The sequence below is a fragment of the Eretmochelys imbricata genome, chromosome 24 (assembly GCF_965152235.1).
Source record: "Eretmochelys imbricata isolate rEreImb1 chromosome 24, rEreImb1.hap1, whole genome shotgun sequence".
Lineage (NCBI taxonomy): Eukaryota > Metazoa > Chordata > Testudines > Cheloniidae > Eretmochelys > Eretmochelys imbricata.
The window spans coordinates 15859502-15883180 of NC_135595.1; the positions used below are offsets into that span (position 1 = coordinate 15859502).

Below are 23679 nucleotides of genomic sequence, written 5' to 3' on the forward strand. Positions count from 1 at the left end.
AGCCCATCCCTCTCCCCCTAGTTTTCCTTCTAACAGTAACAGAGGAGGGCGAAAGCCCACGACCAGCTTAATAACAGAGAAATTAATAGATCTCAGGTGGTATCTGGCCCCCATTACAGTAGTATCCGAGCACCTCCCAATTTTTACCTTATTTATCCCCACAGGTGAGGCCGGGCAGTGCTATGATCCCCATTGTAGAGAGTGAGAAACTGAGGCACAGAGAGGCTAAGCGATTGGGCCAAGGTCCGACAGGGATGCAGCAGCAGACCAGAGATTAGAAGCCATGTCTTCCAAGTGCCAGCTGAGCAGCCACACTGCCAAGCCATCCATCTTCACTGAGTGCCTCATTCCACCCCATAATCCCCCCAATAACAGAGCAATGCACCTTAGGACACCATAATCATCCCCAATAACAGATAAATGCCGTGTTGCACCCCACAATCACCCCAATAACAGAGCAGTGCCCCCTCGTAACCCATAATCACCCCAATAAAGAGCAATGCCCTCTTGTACCCCATAATCACCCCCAATAACACAGCAATGCCCCTCATATCCCATAATCATCCCAATAACAGAGAAATGCCCCCTCATATCCATTTGGGGGAGGGATAGCTCAGTGGTTTGAGCATTGGCCTGCTAAACCCAGGGTTGTGAGTTCAGTCCTTGAGGGGGCCATTTAGCGATCTGGGGCAAAAAAAATTGGGGATTGGTCTGGCTTTGAGCAGGGGTTTGGACTAGATGATCTCCTGAGGTCCCTTCCAAGTCTGATATTCTATGATTCTATGATAGTCACACCCAATAAAGAGCAATGCCCTGTCACAACCCATAATCATCCCAATAATAGAGCAATGCCCCCTCGTACCTCATAATCACCTCCAATAACAAAACAGAGCCCCCATTTCATCGCATTAATACCCCGAAAACAGAGTGATCCCACTGGCAGCCCATAATCACCCCAATAACTGCAAGATGCCCCAAGCCACCACCCTATGTTGCTCCCCAAACCACAGCTATCTCCTTTCCACCCCAGCGCCCTGATGCCCCAGCCAGGCATCCCAAGCACAGGGACTGGACTGGCCCTGCTTCACCTGGAGCTCCTGGTGGGGGACCCTCGGGAGTAGGACAAGCTCCAGCGGTTATGTCTTGGACAAAACTAAGAATCCTCCAGGATGGGTCACTATATGCCAGAGAAATAGGCTGTCTCTGTGAGTCAACGTGATTGCCGTATCTGGGGAGCTGCCCCACGTATCGGCATCTAGGCGACTCTCTCTGCCCTCAAACACCTGGCTTCAGTAGGTTGGATCCCGGGGAGCTGTGGAAGCAAGCCAGCCTTTGTTCCCGCCTCTGTCCTCTGCAGGGGAACCCGGCAGGATTTAGCCCTTGGAACGGCACCTTCTCCATTGCCGAAAGTGACTCCCTGAACCTTCCACCCTGCTGTGGAGTGTGTGCCTTCCTTTTCCTCACGCTCATCCTCTTTCTGGTATCCTGACCCGGCGTAACTCTGGGTATTGATCCCTGGTTCTGCTCTCAAGTTTGGCTCCTACCTCTGATCTCCTGGTAACCAGAACCTGCCTCCCAACACTCGACTCTGGGTTTGCTCTTGGGCCTGCCTCGGACTCTGACCTCCCGATACGTAGCCTGGCCTGATTTCCCAACTCCTGCTTTGAGCTCTAGGTCAGACTGCCCACGTCCTGCTCATGCAGGGGAGCGGAGTGGGCCGTAAAAACAGCTCCTCAGTTGCTTTCCGGCTGCTGAGTTGCAGGCCTGCCTCCATTCAAATGCAAAAATGGCCCTCTGACAGCCGCAGCCTGTGTGCTGGTCACTGACTAGGAGCTTCTGGTCATCGCTGTCCCTTCACCGATCACCACAGGACTTGGACATGGATATGAATGTGGAATACTACAGCAGTGTGCTATAGTAAGAGGAGGGCCTGAAACATAAGCCCATGTATCAGAGGCCTGGTATGAGGCCTGAGACCTGGGCTAAAGTAGTCAGAACTTTACTGATATAAAGCAATGTTAAGTTGTGAGAAAGAGGCAGGCCCCGCTCACAGAGTCTGGCAAGACCAGGGCTGATATTGCAAAAAGACACATTCCTAAGTAATGTTAGGCGCAAGAAAATATCCACAAACACATGCCAGAAAGATGATCCCAGAACACCTTTATACCAAACACATTCTCCAAAGATAACAAGAACACCGTGATCCATCTGAAGGATAAGGTCAGGATGACAGCATGATGGATCGAGATGTTTTGATCAAACCAACATGTACAAGGTAATGGTTGGCGCCCTAATACATCAGAGGGTGGCACCCTGATACGTCGGGGCAATAAGTTTTTTGTTTGTATCTGTGTATAAAGATGTATCTCAGAGGCAGTGTCTTTGGCTGGCCAAGGGGGCAGTGGAAGGTCCTACCACTGACTGAGCTGCATCCATTGTCAAGGGCATACACGTCTTAGTATCCTCATAGAGTCTGCCAGGTGCTGTTACCATGCTTTGTCGACAATAAAGCTGGCTGGGCGCGTTCGCTGAAAACCGAGTTTTGTGGTCTCACTGGGAAATTTGATCGGAGCCTGCTTTATGGGCTATCTGCCCAGAGCCAGTGCAGCACGCAGAGAGAACACACCCACACAGCCGAACATCTGACGACATACGCGATTTCTTTTAATGTGGAGACTGGGGCAACAGAAGCTCCCTAAAAGTGGGGGCCACCCATGTCTCAACAGTGGCTCCGCCCTTGAGCCTCCCCTTCCACCTGAGGCCCCTCCCCCGTGCCGCCCCTTCCCCTGATCTCCCGCCCGCTTACCACCCCTTCCCCCAATCTCCCGGCCTAGTCCTGCTCCTTCCCCCTGAGGCCTCGCCTTCGCACCACCTCTTCCCCCCATAAATCCCAACACTCTCTCATTCCTCTCTGTTGCTCACCATTGTTGCTCACCCTTACGGCCAGTAAAAAGTGGGAGGAGCCCCATGGCCCCCCGCCCCCCCACCCCAGGGACCCTGTGTGGAAATGCCGTTCCACACCAGTGTCCACACAGTGCTTGGCAGGATGAGGGTCTTCATCCAAACACCAGGAAACCAAGAGATCGCCATCCTTCTGTAGCCTTCATCTGTCTTCTCAGCCATTGAGAGAAACTGTCTCTCTGTTTGCCTGCTCTGTCGTTGAGGACATATGGGAAACCCAAACCCTCCACCCACTAAAATGGAGAAGGACCTTGTGGGAAGGATCCCAGCGTTTCAAGACCCAAGTAAGACATCAGGAAACATAGAAACGGGAAAGGAGGAAAGAATGTGTGGCAGCCCGACTCAATAATCTGGGCTGCTCTTATTGGCCACTGGTGGACCCACCAGTAATAACTGACTATCATTTTATAGAAGATGAATGTGTCAATTTTGCTGAATTGTTTCCATCAAAAAATAACACACACCGCCCCAAAAAATCCAAAAAAATCAAAACATTTTGTTTCTAAAATTTCCGAACAAAACAGTTCCCAATTTTCACTTCCAAATGACTGTTTATACATTTCCTTTAACTTTTAATTTGAAAAAAAAAAGTTTAAAAATGCTGAATGTCCAAATGAAACGTTTAGTTTCAGATCAAACAAAATGTTTTGGTTGATCCCAAATGATTTTTTTCCCAAAATTGCCAGCGAAGAGAAAAATCCATTTTCTGCCCAATTCTCTGTGTCAATTTTGATATTTTGGATGGGAAAAATCTGTTTTGATGATGTGAAAACGATTTATTTGAATAAGGTTCCAAAATTTTGTTTCAACTTGATTATTTTGATTGATTTCTTCTAGACCTTTATGTGACATTGAATACTAATTTTAATAATATATTTAATATTCTATATAGTCAATAGAATCATAGACATGTAGGGATGGAAAAGACCTCCAGTGTCACCTAGCCATTTCCACATGTCCATGCAGGATCTATCTATCCATCCATAAATAAGGAAGCATTATTTACTCCTTCTCATAACTCAAGAACTAGGGGTCACCCAATGAAATTAATAGGCAGCAGGTTTAAATCAAACACAAGGAAGTATTTCTTCACACAATGTGCAGTCAGTCTGTGGAACTCCTTGCCAGAGGATGTTGTGAAGGCCAAGACTATAACAGTGTTCATAAAAGAGCTAGTTAAATTCACAGAGGATAGGTCCATCAATGGCTATTAACCAGGATAGGCAGGGATGGTGTCCCTAGCCTCTGTTTGCCAGAAGCTGGGAATGGGTGACCTGGGATGGATCCCTTGATGATTCCCTGTTCTGTTCATTCCCTCTGGGGCACCTGGCAGTGGCCACTGTTGGAAGACAGGATACTGGGCTAGATGGACCTTTGGTTTGACTCAGTCTGGCTGTTCTCATTTTCTCATGATTTCATGTTAACCTACCCACTCATCCATCCACTCACCTACCCATCTCTCTCTATTTTGTGCTACCCATAAAGTGATAGAAATGTAGGGATGGAAGGCACCTTGAAAGAGCATCTAGTGAAATCCATGCCCTGTGCTGAGGCAGCATTCAGTACATTTAGACAGGCATGGTAGCTATGTTGCTGTAGCACCGTGTGACAAAGTTTGAACTCCATGGGACGTCAGACTTGGTGACGTCAGAGCAGTTATAGCCGCGTACGCCACCCCCGTCAATGCAAGAGACCAGAACAAAGACCTGGGCGCGATTTAGGGCATTTTAAAACCAGGCTCATAATTTTTAATCCAATCTCATGATTTTTAGAGCCAATCTCTTGACTTTTGAAACAATCCTGTGAACATCAGGCTGATTCATGAGGTTTTAAAGCAATCTCACAATCTCAAGGCTCATTCATGCTTTTCAAACCAGCTGTGCATTTTTAACCCAGTCCCAGGATTTTGTCAGGCCTGGCCCAACCGCAGCTCCACCACCCCAATCCCACCCAGGCCACCTCCCCCCACCCCATTCCGCAACCCCCAGGTGCCGCCGTGAGATGAGGAGAGGCGTGGCTGGGGCGTATGTTTGGTGGGTTATTGCGGCAGGCAGGACGTGCTGTGAGCTCTTAGTCCAGTCTGGCGCACTGCCTCCTTATGGTGTTCTTCACCCACTGGGCAGCTTTGCAGACATTGGCGAAGACTCTGGGCTGTCCCGGCAGGGCACAGACAGACTTCCCCCAGGAGACCACGCCCTGCAGCCGCCCATTGCAGACCAGTGGGCCTCCTGAATCCCCCTGCAAAGACAATGCAAAGCCATCAGCAAAACACAGCCATGCCCCCCCGTGTGCACACCCCCGCAGAGGAGGGCCCATCCCCTCCAGCAGGGGGAAGCAGGGTCACACAGACACAAGAACACACACATGCACAGAGCTCATCCCTTCCAGCAGGGGGCGGCAGGGACACACAGATAGGAAGGGTTTAAAGAGCAGAAATGGGTTCGGTTGGCTGCACCTGCGCTGGGGATCAGACAGGCCCAGGGACTGGGCCTTAGGGCTCGGTGCGGCCGGAGGGCAGATCGGCTGCTCTTCCACGGGGCACGAAGGCTGGCTGGGGCCAGAGCCTGAGTGACGACGGCCCCTCAGGAGCAGGCTGAGAAGGGTTTGCAGGTCATAGGGGATAAAGAGTATTGAGCTGTGTGAGCTCCGACACCCGGCACCGACCCCTCTCTCCGGGATGCCCCCTTACCTTGCACGTGCTTATGCCGCCCTGTTCCACACCAGCACAGAACATGTTCTCCGTGATCAGGCCCCAGTAAACGTCCTGGCACCTGGCCTGGCTGACGCTATAGAGATTTGCACACTGCAGGATGGCTGGGGACTGCCCTGGGCAATGACGGAAAAACAGGAGCTCATGAGCAGGGAACAAGGTGCAAGAGAGGAAAATTTGGTGTAAGACCCTCAACTGGTATAAACTGGCATAGATCCAGTGACTCCAAAGGAGCTAGAGCCAACTGACCCCAGCTGGGATCTGGCCCCATTGACTCCAATGGCGCGACGGCCGATTTCCACCAGCTGGGATCTGGCCACGTTCATTTTCCGAAAAAGGAAATTTTTGATGAACGGAAAAGCCAAAAAAACAAATTGTTTCATTTAGATCCAGTATTTCATGTCATATTATAATATTTCTTTGTGATTTGAAGCACATCTGTAACGTTTTAAAATGGTTTTGAATACAAAAGGAAAGGAAATTTCAAAAGGAAATGTTTCAAATAGAACAAAAATCAAGCCACTGTCTTCCTGTGTTTTCAAAATGCAAAGTTTTCACTTTTTTCTGAATTTTTTTTCTGAAATGAATAAAAACGCCCCGAATTTATGGGACACTTTGGTGTTGTCGAACTTGAGTTGTCCACTAAAAATCATTTTGGATGAAAATTTTCCCCCAGGAGAAGCCAAAGACCCTTGTGAGCCCATTAACAAGGTCTCCTTAAAGAGCTTCCACCCCCTCCCCAAGCTGAGCCCAACCTCAACCCCTCCCTCTACACTCAGCACGCCATACTTTGGGGGGACTTGATGGTGCCCCATCCCGACACACTGCATCGTGTTCCAGGAAAGGGACAACGGGTAGCCAACTTGATCGTGTTCACATAGCGGTTAAGACGAGCGGGCTTATCCAGCTCCAGAAGCATGAAGTCGTTGTCAAAAGGCAAGACGTTATATTCGGGGTGCACAAAGAAGTTGTGGATTCTTCGTATCTGTTCTGTGGGTTCTTTCACCCTTACATTATAATCCCCCAGATGCACCCGCAGGGAGCTGCATGGAGAGAGGACAAAGGAAGAGATCAATGGGCAGCTATTCAAAGATCATAGCGGGCAAGCAACTAGAATTGGGCCAATAATGGATTTTCAATGCTGGAGTAGCTTCCGAGACCTCATCTTCTTAGTTCTCCAAGAACTCAGTTTGACTCCAATCTCGTCTGATCTCATGTTTTTCTTGGCATACACTCCGCAGAATTGATCAGAGTCACTTGTAAGGGGTGGCTATGGGCATACCACAGATCTGAAGAATACAAGTATTGGTTACTTTATATACAAGTTTAACTCTATTCTGATGCGTGCGTCCTCCATTTTACATGATATCATGCTCTTTATGGTTGGCCTGGTTATTTTCAGGCCCAGTTCCTGTACATCTCATGCTTTGGTCTCATGCCACATGTACACAGCACATTTTGCTGACATTATTGTTTCTTACACCTGGTTTTACACAGCTGAAATGAACAATTTGATGACTTTGCCCTTAATTTGTGAGACACTTTGGTGTTATCAAAGCTGCAGTTTTCACCAAAATCATGAATTCCTTCTCCTTGGCTTTTGGGTAGGGTGACCAGACATCCCAATAATATCAGCATTGTCCCAATATTAGGGGCTTTGTCTTATATATGCAAATATACCCCACCCCTGAAATTTTTCACACTTGCTATCTCCTCAACCACTTATGGGACCAACTTAATTCAGTTATTTTTCCCTTGTCCTGGGTCACTGTGGCCCGCTCATGCCAAATTAAACCGATGTGCAGGAGCACTGAGAATTTCAAATCTGGGTCTAAGAGTTTTGTGCTTTCAAGCGAATCGAAAAATGGGGCGGCAATAGTTTGTTTCAGCTGTCGCAAAATATTTCTGAAAATAAACTAACAGGGCACTTTGAAAGAAAAAGTTGCGAATGGAAAAATCGAAAAGTTTCAAAAATGCCAATACGAGACATTGCGATTTTTAACGTATTATTTATACGTTTTAATCAGTTTTTCCAAATACAACAAAGATACCAGCTTCATCGTAATAGCCAAAGAGAGTTAGGAGAAAAGGAGGGGAGGGGAAGGACAGATCTATCCGCAGGACCTGCAGAATTACAGCGCTCTAAAGAGCTTACAGAGCTTGCATCCGATGAAGTGAGCTGTAGCTCATGAAAGCTTATGCTCAAATAAATTGGTTAGTCTCTAAGGTGCCACAAGTCCTCCTTTTCTTCTTAGAGCTCTAAAAAAGCAGCTTGAATTGCTTTCAGTTTTTCAAGCTCTCCCCTTCTGTGGAATGACGGGTGTTTGTTCCAGGGCTTAAATTCCTGGAGGTCCCCACAGCCCCCCTCCATTCGGGGCTCCAGGCTTCCACTGTGGGATGGGTGCACTTGGGCTTTAGCCCCGCTGGGTCGCCAGGGCTTGTAGCTTCACCGCTCTGGGAGGCCCCGGGACTCAGGGCTTCAGCCCCGTAGGGTGCACCACGGTTCAGAGCTCCCGGCTTCAGCCATAGGGCCCAATGGACCCCCTGAAACCAGCAGGGGGCCACAGACCCCCTAGTTGAGAACCAGCAGCATCAGGTTGGAGTCAAGGGAAAATATTTCCCGGAGCTCTGCTCCATTCCATCAGCTCCTAAAGCACCTGCACATGAGCTGCCGGTGGGATGCTACAAGGCCTAACGCTGGTGAGCGTGGAGGTGGGTTTCCCTCTGCACACGCCGCTGGGGAGGCCGATGCTGGCGTGCTGCGTCCGTGCTGGGGTGGGCACATCTGAACGAGCATGCTGGAAAACCGCAGAGGGTGCAGAGAAGAGCGACAAAAACGATTTGTGGGCTGGGAAAAAAGGGAGGAGGATGGGGCTGCGGATTCAGGGGTACAGAGGGAGACCTGGGCATGGATAGGGAACACGAAGAGCGAAGATAAGGGCTGGGGATGTGGGTTATTCCCAGGCATCACCCTCTCTCCCTCCATCCCTGCACTGACTTACCTGATCCCTCGTCTGCCGCAGTGTGCAGCAGTCAGCACCCACTTCCGGGCTATCAGGCTCCCACCACAGATGACACGTCTGTTCCTCAGGAGAGCCACCTGGTAGGGCCGCGAGCCGAAGTCGCAGTTTCTCCCCCCAATGATCCTGCTTTCCTCTGGGTCTGAGGCTGCCATGGAGAGTGGCAAATGTCAGCTGAATTCAGGGCAGGGGGAGGGGCAAGCATCAGCCATGTCCAAACAGGTTGGCCGGTGGCAGGATGACCATGAGCTGCTGCTCCCCCGTGGCCGTGGAAAAACACAAGGCGATCGGAGGTTGTACCAGGCGATGTACCAGGCTCTATTTCCAGTAGGGATAGTTAGGCATTAATGCCACTGCAAAAACCTCCAATTCCCGTCACCCGTGTTCCAGAAAGAGGAATTCCAACTGGAACAGGTGTTGAGAAGGGTGCTAGGATGGTCAGGGGAACAAAGGGCCGATCTTACAAGGGGAGATGGAAAGAGCTTGGCTGGTTTAACCTAAAAGGAAGCCAAGCCAGCATCTGATTGTTCTCTCTAATTACAGAGTGTGTGTGTGTGTGTGGGGGGGGGGAACACCAGGGAGGGAGAAGATCTACAGGAGGTGGAGACCAGCGTTGGCACAAGAACAAATGGGGACAAGCACCATGGATAAATCTAGGCTGAGATTAGAAGACGGTTACTAACCATCGAAGGAAGTAAGTTGTGGAACAGGAGCAGGGGGGCCGGGATATGGGGGGAGGGATAGCTCAGTGGTTTGAGTATTAGCTTGCTAAAGCCACAGTTGTGAATTCAATCCTTGAGGGGGCCATTTAGGGATCTGGGGGGAAAATTAGGGATTGATCCTGCTTTGAGCAGGGGGTTGGTCTAGATGACCTCCTGAGGTCCCTTCCAACCCTGATATTCTATGAAAGCCTCCTGAGTTTGAAGATGGAGCTCAATACATTTCTGCTACAGAGTTGCTCATGGTAGCAGGGACTGGACAGGAGGACCCTTCACTTTTTAATGTTCAAACAATTTTCCAACCACTTTTTAAAGTGCTCTAACGCCTTGGCAGCAGGGACTTGAAATTTTGCAAGGAAATAGCCCTGGAGTCAGGGAGGTGCCTTTTGCTGTTCATATGAAAATTCACCTAGATTTGGTCAAATTATAAACCTCTGGAAAACACAATTTACACATGTTCAGGAGAGCAGGGGTTGGTCAGTGACTGCTGTTTCTAGGCTTTACCGCAATCATAGGCACCAACTTCTCCTCTGCCCAGTGTGTGCTCGACCCCCAACACCGCCCCTGGCCCTGCCCCTATTCCACCCCTTCCCCAAAGTCCCCGTCCCCTTCACACCCCCATTCCACCCCCTTCTCCCAAGTCCCTGCCCCTGCCCTGCCTTTTCTCTGTTTCCTCTCCTGAGTGCACCGCATCTCCACTGCTCCCCCTCCTTCCTGGAAAGTCCTAAGTGCCGCCAAACAGCAGTTAGGTGGTGGGGCGGGGGGCGGGAAGCACTGGGAGGGAGGGGGAGAAGCAGGGACACAGTGTGCTTGGCTTGGGAGAAGGAGGCGAGGAGGGGGGAGCTTGGCTGCCGGTGGGTCTGGAGCACCCGCTAATTTTTCCCTGTGGATGCTCCAGCCCCAGAGAACCCACGGAGTTGGCACCTACGACCGCAGTAGAAATTGTGACAATGTTCCTCCTCTGCCTTGGTGGGTCCTGCGCTTTCCGGCTGATTTGCTCACCTCAAAGGGTCATGGCAGCCCTCAGGTTGGTCGGGGACAGGCCAGAGACCTTCCCCTCTGATATGACTCACAGTCCAGGTCAACTCCTCTTGTGTCAAATAGGGAGTGGGGGGGAGGGGCCTGGGGGGAACCTGGGCCCGCCCTCTATTCCGGGTTCCAGCCCAGGGCCCTGTGGATCACAGCTGTCTACAATGTCTCCTGTAACAGCTATGTGACAACTACAACTCCCTGGGCCACTTCCCCATGACCTCCCCCAGCACCATCTTTGTCCTCACTGCAGGACCTTCTTCCTGATGCCTGATGGCATTTGCATTCCTTAGTCCTCCAGCAGCACGTCCTCCCACTCCCAACTCCTACGCGCCTCTCTCTAACTGAAAAGAGGTCTTTCTTTCAACCAGGTGCCCTGATTAGCCTACTTGCCTTAACTGGTTCTAGTAGCTTCCTAACTGGCTACAGATGTCCTAATTAGCCTGCCTGCCTTAACTGGTTCTAGCAGGTTCCTGATTGTTCTGGAATAGTCCCTGTTATTTTACCCAGGGAAAAGGGACCTGCTTAATCTGGGGGTAATGTATCTACCTTCCACTACTTTCCTGTAGCCATCTGGCCTGACCCTGTCACAAAATATTTAAAATTGTCAAACTTTTTCAGATGGAACGTTTTCCAATAGGAAAATGCCATTTTGTCAAAGTTGATAATTTCTGTGGGAATGTGTTGGTTGTGATGCAAATTCTTTAAAAATAGTTTAAAACAAAGCCGTCTCCTGAATGGACTGGGCTCCACAATCAAACTACATCTCCCATGATGCCTCACAACCAGAAGCTTCCATGAGGCATAAACTTCTCCTCACCAAGTGGTGCATGCTGCTTCATGAGATTGGCAGTCTGACCAGAGCACTGAACATTATCAGAAAGGGCCATTTTGATTTGTTTTTCTTTTTTTAAATAATTTTTGTTTCCATATTTTTCTTAAAAGAATTAACATTATATTAGAAATGATGCTCTCTAAAAGTTATATTTTTTTACATATGCTTTAAATTTAAAGACATCGAAATCTGAGTGAAACAGATTTATTTGTTTCCCCAAAAACCATTTTCTATTGTGGGAAATTTCAAAATTCTTTCCTTCTCTCCTGATTTGGGATGAAAACAGATTGTGAACTCATGGCTACCTGCCTGAACTACAAACAATAAAGAATAATCAGAGACGAGGCCTGAACATATTAATTCCCTTTCGCAACCCATGAAATTGATAACAGGACTGCTGGGAACTTGGATTTTCATAAGCAGCAACCTGTATTAAGCAAAGTCTCTGAGACATTCCTGGAAGGGCCTGCAGTGAAACTGCAGAACCTTCTCACCCAACCCAACTGTGGCTTCTCGCTTGACTCTTCTTCCTACCTGCGGCTGCCCCGACTACCAGCATTGCGATGATCAGCAGCTCCATGTCGGTTGTGGCAATGGATACGGTCGTCGGAGTCACTGGCTTTACTGCAGGTAAAGAGATCAAAAGGGAATCGTTGGCCATGGGCATCTAGAGGAAGACAGATGCCTCGCGGGGAAAGTGCGCCCTTAGGATTCAGAAACGCCAGGCTTGAGTCCCTGTTCTTCCACAGGCTCTCAAAAGCAAGTGGTTTCTCTGAAACTCCACTACCCTGCTTGTACCAGGAGATGATAGCACTGCCCGACATGGGGAGGGGAAATGCACTGTGATCGTCTGTTGGCAATGGGGGCCCAGTCTCCCCCAACTCAGCTCCATCTTCCACTTTTGCCCGGTCCCAGTCACCCCCAGGAGCATGTTCCATGGAAAGATCTGATCTGAGGAGGGGAGGAAGGGAGGGAACTAAACTCAACCCACATGACCAAAATTTCCATGAGCTGGATTGAGCTCACCCCTCTCCCACTAGTTTCTCTTCTAACATGTCACCCCAATAACAGAGGAAGGCGAAACCCCCATGACCAGCTTAAATACAGAGAAATTAACTAAAGTGTTATCTGCCCTCATTATGGTAGTATCTGAGCACCTCCCAGTCTTTGACCTATTTATCCACACAGCTCCTTGGTGAGGCAGGGCAGGACTATGATCCCCATTGTACATATGGGGAAAGTGAGGCATAGAGCGGATAAGTGATTGGGCCAAGGTTCTACAGAGATGCAGCAGCAGAACAGAGATTAGAAGCCATGTCTTCCAAGTACCAGCTGAGCAGCCAAACCACCAAACGTCTTCATTAATTTCCCCATTCCAGCCCGTAATCTCCCCAATAAAAGAGCAATACCTCCTCGTACCTCATAATCACCCCCAATAACAGAGCAGAGCCCTAACTCCCTCCCATCAACATCCCCAAAATGGAGCAATGCCCCCTGGCAGCCCATAATTACCCCCATAACAGCATGATGTCCCAGTCCACCACACTATGTTGCTCCCCAAACCACAGCTATCTCCTTTTCACCCCACCACCATGACCCGCCCCCCAACAAGACATCCCAACAACAGAGGCTGGACTGGCCCTGCTTCACCTGTAGCTCCTGGTGGAGGGCCCTCGGGAGCAGAAGAGGCTCCGGCGGTTGTGTCTTGGACAAAAGTAAGGATCCTTTGGGATGGGCCATTTTTATGCTGGGGAAATGGGCTGTCCCTGTGAGTCAATGTGATTGCCATATCTTGGGAGCTGCCCCACATGTCAGCATGCAGGCAACTCCCTCCGCCCTCATGCTCCAGTACGTTTTATCCGGGGGAGTTGCAGGAACAAGGCTTTGTTCCTGACTCTGTCCTGTGCTGGGGATCCTGACAGGAATTAGCCCTTGGAACGGCACCTTCTCCATTGCCGAAAGCGACTCCCTGAACCTTCCACCCTGTTATGGAGCGTGTTCCTTCTTCATCCTCTTCCTCTTCCTCTTCCTGGTGTAAGGGGACTGTTGGCCCCTTACTAAAACTCAGTTGGGATTTTGGTTGGCTAGCTCCCAGGACTAAAAGGAAGGGGAAGGGTTGATCGAAATCAGGACCCTGAGATTGACAGGCCAATGAGGGAGTCAGGAGGGTCCCATCCTCCCTGTGAGCTGGAATTGCCTGGGTCAGACAGAGTGGGGCTGAGCTAAGCAGAGAGACAGAGGCCCTAGCTGAGCTGGGGAGCAGGGCCGCGCCAGCCAGAGAAGCAGAGAAGCAGCCCAGGGAGCAGGTCAGTGCTGGGAAGAGAGGTGCAGGAACCGGAGCCAGAGGGGCCAGAAAAGCAGCCCAGGAGGCTGGCGGCAGAGCAGCAGCAGCAGCCGTGCTGAGGCATTGTGGAGCTGGAACTGGAGCCGTCCGGAGCCAGGTGCAACGAGCAGCTGGGGAGCGTGAGGGGGACCCTGGGCAGTGGGCCCAGCACAGGGAGACGCCCCCAGTCAAGAGGTCTGGCAGGCCAGACTGGGAGGGGGATCGTAACCTCGATGGGGGGGTTGACACTGGGAAGAAGTGTCCTGCCACCCAGAGCCTGAGGGCGTGTGACCACCGCCAGAGCAAGTGTCCGACCCACAGCATCAGCACAGCCAGGGCCTGGGAAGGGGCCTGGGACGTGTGAGGAACAGGCTGAACTGCCCTGACATCCCAGAGAGGCTGGCTGTGACGTCCCCATGCCACAGAGCGGCGTGACAGGTTTTCCTTTCACCTTTCCCATTTTTCCCTTAATTTTTTAAATTGGTTGCTGTGTAATAAATAGTCTTTGCTTTGACCTGTATGTAATGATCAGGGGGTCAGGGAAGCACCAGTGTGCAGAGAGCACCCCAGAGTGGGGACACCCTGGCCCCTCCCTAAGTGACCACAACAAGGTTGGGGGTGGAGCCCCCCCAGGAATCCTGGGCCCAGCCCTGTTGGGGTTACGAGGACTCTGCCACACAGGAGATGGAAGGGGAGCCCTGGAGGTCAGGCAGGCTTCTGGGGAAAGGAAGTGGGAGCCAGGACTCAGATCCTTTCACTAGCCCATCTCACCAGGGACCTGTATAAACCAGGAAAATGCCCCACAATGGCAGTAGAAACTGGGAGGGCCATGGCCCCTTGGCCCTGCCTGTTCCAGTGCCCCTGCATGGAGATGCCCTTGCACACCAGGGTCCATGCGGTGCTTGGCAGAATGAGGGTCTTCATCCAAATGCCAGGAAACCGAGGTGAGAGGAGATTGCCATCCTACTATACCCTTCATCTGTCATCATCGAAATTGAGAGAAATTGTCTCTTCGTCCGCCTGCTCTGCCATTGAGGGGTTATGGGAAACCCAAGCCCTTCACCGACTGAAATGGAGAAGGACCTTGTGGGAAGGATCCCACGGTTACGAGACCCAAGGAAGACAACAGGAAATGGAGAAATGGGAAAGGAGGAAAGAATGCCGTGTGGCCCGACTCAATAATCCAGATCCGCCGCTTCCACTGGGAACCGTCTGCCCCACTGTGGTGGAATCCGTGGATCCCAGATTGGATTTATTGGCCACCTGCAGGTCCACCAGCAGTAACTGGCTACCATTTCATGGAAGACTGTCATGTCAGTTTTGCTGAATTGTTTAGCTGAAAAAATAATACTCCAAAAAAATCAAAATATTTTGTTTCAAAAATTTCCAAACAAAACATTTCCCAGTTTTCACTTCCCAATGACTTTTTGTTTAGAAATATCCTTTAACTTTTATTTTAAAAAAATAAAAATGTTTATAAATATTCAACGTCCAAATGAAATGTTTAGTTGCAGGTCAAACAAAATGTTTTGGTTGACCCCAAATGATTTTTTTGTTCCAAAATTGCTAGTGAACAGAAGAATCCGTTATCTGCCGAATTGTCAGTGTCAATTTTGATATTTTTGATGGGAAAAAGCCAAAATGATCGTCTTGTTTTGGTGATGTGAAAACAATTCTTTTCAATAAGGTTCTAATATTTGTTTTGACTCGATCATTTTGATTGATTTCTTCTAGGCCTTTATGTGACATTAAAATATTAATTTTAATAATATATTTAATATTCTATATTCTATATAGTCGATACAACCACAGAACTGTTGGGATGGAAGAGATCTCAAATGTGACCAAACTATTTCTACATCATGTCCATGCAGGATCCATCTATCCGCCCACCCTATCACTCCTCCACCCACTCATCCATTCATTCATCCATCCACCCACCTACCCATCCCCCTGTATTCTATGCTATCCATAAAATCATAGAAATGTAGGGATGGAAGGGACCTTGAAAGATCATTTAGTGAAGTCCCTGCCCCGCGCTGAGGCAGCATTTGGTACATTTAGACCATCCCAGACAGGTGAATGTCTAACCTGTTCTTAAAAAGAACATCTGATGAAGTGAGCTGTAGCTCACAAAAGCTTATGGTCAAATAAATTGGTTAGTCTCTAAGGTGCCACAAGTCCTCCTGTTCTTTTCGCGAATACAGACTAACACGGTTGCTACTCTGTAACCTGTTCTTAAACACCTCCAACGATGAAGATTTCACCACCATCCCAGGTAATCTCTTCCAGTGCTAAACTCTGCTTAGAGTTAGAAAGTTTCCCCCAGGATCTTAGATTTCATAGTTTAATGTAATATCAAAGTCAAAACTCAATTACTCAAAATGACAATGCTGACATGAAACATTTGTTTGTGCTTTTCTGAAACATTTTATTAAGGCAAAGTTACAATAGAACTTTAACATAGTACGTCGTACATTACTTATTCAGGATCAGATTAATGTTCAAAGAAGCAGGCTAAAGATTCTGGTTTGTTCCCTGAGCCCTCTTCCGCTGAGTGTGCTAGAAAAGGTGACACATTTCTAAACACCTGTCCTCTTTTGGGTGCTTCTGTTATGTACACACTTGGCGTTAAAGGTTTTTGACATTATCACAGTATTGTAGTATCAGAGGCTTAGAAGTCACCGCAAGCGGCCTCCTGTCTAACCCCTGGCCAAGATGCAGGATTATAGAAATGACATGCTTTCATTAAAGAAACGTAACGTTTCAACATGGACTGGGAGCCTTATTTTCCAACCAGGTGTGGTTTATGAGCATAAACTGTCTCACCCTTTGTCAATCTCTCCTCTGTCACAGCTTCTTCTCTAGGATCAGTCAGCGCTTTTTCCATCCCTTGTCACTAGTACAGGTGAGTTGCATCATCCGTGCATTTAATTTATGCGAATTCAACTATACGGGCTCAGCAAAAAAAAAGAAAAATAACAAGATGCCTGTAAATAGTGCGGGCGGTTCCGCCCACCATTCCACTCAATGAGCGTATGCCCCGGAGTGAGCATGAGATGGGAGACGTGAATCTGCTGTTCCCTCAGTCAGTCTCAGTTCCCATGTGCCTCTCATAGTGTGAGCATCTCGCCACGCTGAGTGTGATTCTAGTGTTTAAAGATACGTATTTTTCGTACAACATGGCCCCTAAACGCAAGCCAACTACTTCATCTGGTGCTCAGCTGAAGAAACAGCGATCTGTTCCAACGCTGGAGGAAAAACTGGCTGTGTTGGACTTATTGAGAGACGGTATGTCGGTCTCCAACGTGGCACGTGAATGTGGCCGCAACCAATCTAGCATTCATGCCATCAAGATTCAAGAGAGAGAAATTTGTTAAGCCGTAGCATCAAGTGCTCCAATAAAGTGCTCAGGTGACAAGCCAGGTGCGTGGTAAGACTTTAGTGAAGACTGAAAAGGCATTAAACTTATGGCGGGAAGACATGAACCGTAAACATGTGCCTATCGATGGCAACACGGTGCGAGAAAGGCTCTTAGCCTCTATGCTCTGTTCAAACCTCCCGCTGAAGAGGGACAGCCTTCTGATGAGAAGGAATTCAAAGCCAGCCAAGGTTGGCTTAACAGTTTTAGGAACCGCTTCGACCTCAAAAACGTGCAGACTCCTGGTGAAGCTGCATCTGCCAATGAAGAGGCAGCAAAAGTCTACCCCGAACAATTAAAGAAAATCACAGAAGAAAAGGGCTATCTTCCAGAACAAGTTTTTAATGCTGACGAGACTGGGCTCTTCTGGAAAAAAATGCCCAACCACACTTCGAAATCAGAAAGACAAGTCCCTGGCTTCAAAGCAGCTAAAGACCATGTGACTGTGTTGTTTTGTGGCAATGCGGCTGGGCATTTAATAAAGCCGGGCTTGCTCTGCAGGGCTGCAAATTCCTGTGCCCTAAAAGGCAAGAACAAAGATCTCCTGCCTGTGTTCTGGCAATCAAATAAAAAGCTTGGTTTTTAAAAAGGGCAAAGGGCAGCATTATTTCTGGTTTGGTTTCACAAGTGTTTCATTCCGGAGGTCAAGCAGTACCTCCAAGAGAAAGGACTTGACTTTAAAGTGTTGCTGATCGTAGAAATGCTTCTGGCCACCCTGCGGCACTCCGGTTTGGGCATAACGACATTGAAGTCGTCTTTCTCCCCCCCAATACCACCTCCATCCTCCAACCTCTCGACCAAGGCCTGATTCGCTGTTTCAAGGCCACGTACGCAAGGCCTATGTTCTCACGGATACGTAGCGCTATAGATGCTGATCCCAATCTTAATGTGATGGAGTGCTGGAAGTCTTTCAACACTGCTGATTGCATCACTTATATTAAACATGCAATGGATGCAATCAAGCCTGAAACAGTCAATGCATCTTGGCGAAACCTATGGAAAGAATGTGTGAATGATTTTAACGGTTTCCTGACCATTGACAAAGAAGTGAAACGCATTGTTCAGGTGGCCAGGCAAGTGGATGATGATGGCTTCGTCGACACCCTTGAGGAAGAAATTGAAGAATTAATTGAGAGCCATAGAGAAACATTGACTAAGGAAGAGTTAGAGGAACTGATAAAATCGTCTACAGAAGATGAAGAAGATGACAACAAACAGGAAGAGCCAGCAAGTTGGAACCTTCATAAATTTGCTGAAGTGTTCCAAGCAGCAAAACGCTTGAATGATTTAATTTCTGAATACGATCCCTCTATGGAACGAAGCCTCAAAATCACACGTAGTATTACGGACGATTTGAGATCATATCAAGAAATGTTTGACCAGCTCAAGAGACAACAGCGACAGTTGCTGATCACCATGTTTTTCAAGGAAAAACAACCAGCAACAAATGAGCCTACGTGATCAACTTCTCAAGCTGAACCAGAGCCAACCACTTCATCTACAACTCGCTCTCTGTCACCCAAGCTCTCCGTCACCTCCGTCTCCTGGACTGACATCAAGCCCTGATGACCCCCTGTAATAACCCCTGAAATTAAAAATACAGGACTGTAAAATTATATTTTGCAAAATATAGAAATAGAAATTTAAAATATCTTGAACGAGCCATTTCTAACTGGAAAGTGCATCTAAAAGTAGTACAAAAATCAAGTGCAAGACCCTTTTTTTTAATTACGATTCTTTCACGGAACCCCTATTCACATCATGCGGAACACAGTTTGGGAAACGCTGCCTTACACGTTCACTTGCAGGCTCCTTCCCTCTCCTTCAGTTCCTCCGTTATCCCTGACTCCCCCAAGCCTTTGCACTGCTTCTGAGTGGGGGGGTGGGGGGCAGGAAATATGGTTCTGTATTGTAGTTTAAATGAATTACTCAAAGATCTGTATTTATATGGCTTGGAAGGAACCTATTTGACAAAAAGACATTTCCTGAATCTTTTTTGTTGTCTGTTTTGTTACAGACATACTTGCTGACAGGTATTTTGAAATAAATTACCAAAATAATTGAAACTGATGTGATTATATTGTGTTATATTGACATAAAATATGCAGAATTTTAAAATATTGTGTGCAGAATTTTTAATTTTTGGTGCAGAATTTTTATATTTTTTTTTGGTGTAGAGTTCCCCCAGGAGTAAATATTGTAGCTGATAAAGACAGGCCAAACTGTTTTCAGTTCAGATTCATCCTCCATGGCCCGTTTCCCTTCAACATCCAGCAGCAGCAATATTATCCCAAGAGTTGTGTTATCAGAGATGTTGTCAATCAATTTCCCCCAAGACAGTTGGCATATCTAGTGCACTAGCAAGGGGTCTCTATCTAATAGCTACACCACAGGTATAAGCTCAGGGGTGCAACTGGTTGGAAAATGTCCAGTGGAAGAGTTTTCCTTCAGAAAACGACATTTTGTTGAAATGGAAACGTTTCACAAGGAATGTGTTGATTTCAACAACATTTTGTTTGGAAAGAAATTGAGATGATCAGATTTCAGAGTAGCAGGCGTGTTAGTCTGTATGTGCAAAAAAGAACAGGAGGACTTGTGGCACCTTAGAGACTAACAAATTTATTAGAACATAAGCTTTCATGGACTACAGCCCACTTTGTCGGATGCATAGAATGGAACATATAGTAAGAAGATATATATATAGATATATATAGATATATAGATATATATATACACACACACACATCAGAGAAGGTGGAAGTTGCCATGCAAACTGTAAGAGGCTAATTAATTAAGATGAGCTATTATCGGCAGGAGAAAAAAACTTGAATTAATATGCAAACTAGATACCATTAGCCTGGGTTTGAATAGAGCCTGGGAGTGGCTGGGTCATTACACATATTGAGTATATTTCCCTAAATTAAGTATCCTCACGCCTTCTTGTCAACTGATTAAATGGGCCATCTTGATTATCACTACAAAAGTTTTTTTTCTGCTGATAATAGCTCATCTTAACTAATTAGCCTCTTACAGTTTGTATGGCAACTTCCACCTTCTCTGTATGTATATATATATATATATATATATATATATCTATCTTCTTACTATATGTTCCATTCTGTGCATCCAATGAAGTGGGCTGTAACCCACGAAAGCTTATGCGCTAATAAATTTGTTAGTCTCTAAGGTGTCACAAGTCCTCCTGTTCTTTTTGAGATTATCAGATTGGAACGTTTCAATTTTCATTTTGAAATGACTTTCTGTTTCAATATTTTACAATCTTATTGAATGTATTTTAATTCTTTACAAATTGAAAATGGGAATGAAGCGCTCTGATGGTATCAAAATGAAACATTTCCACTGATGAGAAACAAAGATTTCTTTTTGGGAATATTTCAACTTGCTGGGAATTTCAAAACTCACCAGGGTTGTTCCATTTTGGAATGAAAATAAATTTCAAGATCACAGAATGTATTACAAAAGATTCCAGTTCCTGCCCAACTGCCCTCATGAATCTGCAGGTGCATGGAGTTTGATCCTTTCATTCAGAGAGGAAAGGCTCATGGTTTTTCACATGGAGGTCTTGTGTCCTATCCCTGCAGACGAGGTGGCTGGGGCATCATTAACAGGGATGGACAGAAACACCCCAAACCCAAAATAGTTTTATTTGGAAATACTGCTGGCATGCGTCTGTGGTATTGCAGTTTGGGTGCCCCATTTTCCTCTATAGGCCGTGCTCCACAGAGGGACTATATTTCCCATGATGCATCACAACCAGGGACTCCCATAACTCCATCAGCTCCCCTCACCATAAGCGATGTATCATGGGAGTTGTAGTCTCACCACAGAACTTGGCCATTGGAGGAGGATGGGGGCCTCAAGCCCACATACTACAACTCCCATGAAGCATTGTGCCAGCTTTTCCAGATCAAAATGTTTCAAATTTCTTTTTTTTTTTCCTGAAAAGTCAATTTTTTTTGTGGGGAGAAGTGGAAATAATTTGTTTTTTTGGATTGGACAGTCGCAGGGTAAATGGTATTCTCCACTAATGATGTTCTCAATTTCTTTGAGCTGAATATTTGGGAAGGCAGAATTTACATGTAAAACCAACTTCCTTTGGCAGGGATTATAAACTATTGTAGGCCGTATTGGTAACAACACCTAGAGTCAACGTTACCAAACACTTTCCATGATCAAACCCTGTTTTCAGTGGCTGAAAGCTTCGCCAAACTTTAACTCTTCAGGCTAGGATTTTCCACACTTGCTCTCTGAACGTGCTTTGGAAAGATCCAGTTCAGCCATTTCCAAGAATGAGGTTCAGGAATGATAGGTCATTTTTGCAATTTTCATACAATTCTCCAACCACTTTTTGAAGTGCTCTAGTGCCTTGGTAGTAGGGACTTGATATTTTGCAAAGGAATAGCCTTGGGGTTAGAGAGGTGCCTTTTGCTGTTCTCATGAAAACTCCCCCAGACTTGGTTAAATTATAAATCTCTGGAAATCACAATTTATACGTGCTCATGAGAGCAGGACCTTGCTCAGTGACTGGTGTATCTAGGCTTTACCACAATACAAATAATTAAAACGATCAAACTTTTTCAGATGGAACGTTTTCTCATTGGAAAATGGCATTTTGTCAAAGTTTAAAATTTCCAAAGGAATGTGTTGATTGTGATGCAAATTCATTTAAAAAAAAGATTGAAATGAAGTGGTCTCCTCTGAGGCCTGAGTTCCACAATCAAACTACATTTCCCATGATGCTTACAGCCAGGGACTCCCATGATGCACTAACTTTTCCTCACCAAAAGGTGCATGGTGCTTCAGGGCATAGGCAGTCTGACCAGAGCGTTGGACATTATCGGAAAGGGCCATTTTGATTTGATTTTCTTTAAATAATTTTTTGTTTTCTCATTTTTCTTAAAAGAATTAACATTATATTAGAAATGATGCTCTCTAAAAGTTATATATTTTATATATGCTTTAAACTCAAAGACATTGAAATCTCAGTGAAGCAGATTTATTTTTTTCCCCCAAAACATTTTATTTTGTGGGAAATTTCAAAATTCTTTCATAGAATCATAGAATCTCAGGGTTGAAAGGGACCTCAGGAGGTCATCTAGTCCAACCCCCTGTTCAAAGCAGGACCAAGCCCCAACTAAATCATCCCAGACAGGGCTTTGTCAAGCCTGACCTTAAAAACCTCTAAGGATGGTGTCATAAATGTAAAGGGAAGGGTAATCACTTTTCTTTATACAGTGCTATAAAATCCCTCCTGGCCAGAGGCAAAATCCTTTCACCTGTAAAGGGTTAAGAAGCTAAGGTAACCCTGCAGGCACCTGATCCAAAATGGCCAATGAGGGGACAAGATTCTTTCAAATCTGGAGGGGGGGAACAAAGGGTTTGGTCTGTCTGTGTGATGCTTTTGCCGGGAACAGATCAGAAATGCAGCCTTATAACTCCTGTAAAGTTAGTAAGTAATCTAGCTAGAAAATGCTTTAGATTTTCTTTTGTTTAATGGCTTGTAAAATAAGCTGTGCTGGAGGGAATGTATATTCCTGTTTTTGTGTCTTTTTGTAACTTAAAGTTTTGCCTAGAGGGATTCTCTGTGTTTGAATCTGATTTGAATCTGTAAGGTATTTACCATCCTGATTTTACAGAGGTGATTCTTTTACCTTTTCTTTAATTAAAATTCTTCTTTTAAGAACCTGATTGATTTTTCATTGTTCTTAAAATCCAAGGGTTTGGGTCTGTGTTCACCAATTGGTGAGGATTATTATCAAGCCTTCCCCAGGAAAGGGGGTGTAGGGCTTTGGGAGGGGATATTTTTGGGGAAGGCATCTCCAAGTGGTCTCTTTCCCTGTTCTTTGTTTAAAACTCTTGGTAGTGGCAGCATACTATTCAAGGACAAGGCAAAGTTTGTACCTTGGGGAAGTTTTAACCTAAACTGGTAAGAATAAGCTTAGGGGGTCTTTCATGCAGGTCCCCACATCTGTACCCTAGAGTACAGAGTAGGGAAAAAACCTTGACAGATGGAGATTCCACCACCTCCCTAGGTAACCCATTCCAGTGCTTCACCACCCTCCCTTTCCTTCTGCCGTGATTCAGGACGCAAACAAATTGTGAAATCATGGCTCCCTGCCTGCTCGTCAAACAATAAAGAATAATCAGAGCTAAGGCCTGAATGCATTAATTCCCTTTTGCAACTTGTGGAACTGATAATGGGACTGCCAGGAACTTCGCTCTTCATGAGCAGGAACCTGTCTTAAGCAACATCTCTGAGACATTCCTGGAAGGGCCTGTGGTGAAACTGCAGAACCTTCTCACCCAACCCAACTTTGGCTTCTCGCTTGACTCTTTTGCCTACCTGCTGCTGCCCTGACTACCAGCATTGCGATGATCAGCAGCTCCATGGTGGTTGGATACAGTCGTCGGAGTCACTGGCTTTACTGCAGGGAAAGAGATCAAAAGGGAATCGTTGGCCACTGGCATCTTGAGGAGGATGGATGCCTCGTGGGGAAGGTGCACACTTAGGATTCAGGAAAGTCAGTCTTGAGTCTCTGTTCTTCCACAAACTCCCATGAGCAAGCGGTTTCTCTGCACCTTGGCTGCCCCGCCTGTACTAGGAGGATGATAGCACTGCCCGACATGGGGAGGGGAAACG

At 46.9% G+C, this 23679-nt stretch overlaps 1 protein-coding gene across 1 annotated transcript; it reads right to left on the minus strand.

Moving 5' to 3' along the window:
* Window positions 1–5031: 5031 nt before the first annotated feature.
* On the minus strand, window positions 5032–23428 carry LOC144279965 (kallikrein-14-like). Its single transcript, XM_077841668.1, has 6 exons — window positions 23383–23428; window positions 11809–11898; window positions 8674–8839; window positions 6461–6714; window positions 5651–5787; window positions 5032–5199 (listed from the first exon to the last, which is right to left on the minus strand). Exons 1-6 carry the CDS (start codon window positions 23426–23428, stop codon window positions 5032–5034), a joined length of 861 nt encoding a protein of 286 aa, XP_077697794.1.
* Between the last annotated feature and the right edge of the window lie 251 nt (window positions 23429–23679).

Excerpts from the sequence above, each read along its gene's own strand:
- LOC144279965 (XM_077841668.1), bottom strand. The coding sequence starts at position 23,428 with ATGGAGCTGCTGATCATCGCAATGCTGGTAGTCAGGGCAGCAGCAG. Across the intron at positions 6,715-8,673 it reads TGCGGCAGACGAGGGATCAG|CTCCCTGCGGGTGCATCTGG; the intron begins GTAAGTCAGTGC and ends CTCTCCATGCAG. Across the intron at positions 5,788-6,460 it reads CACCATCAAGTCCCCCCAAA|GGCAGTCCCCAGCCATCCTG; the intron begins GTATGGCGTGCT and ends GTCATTGCCCAG.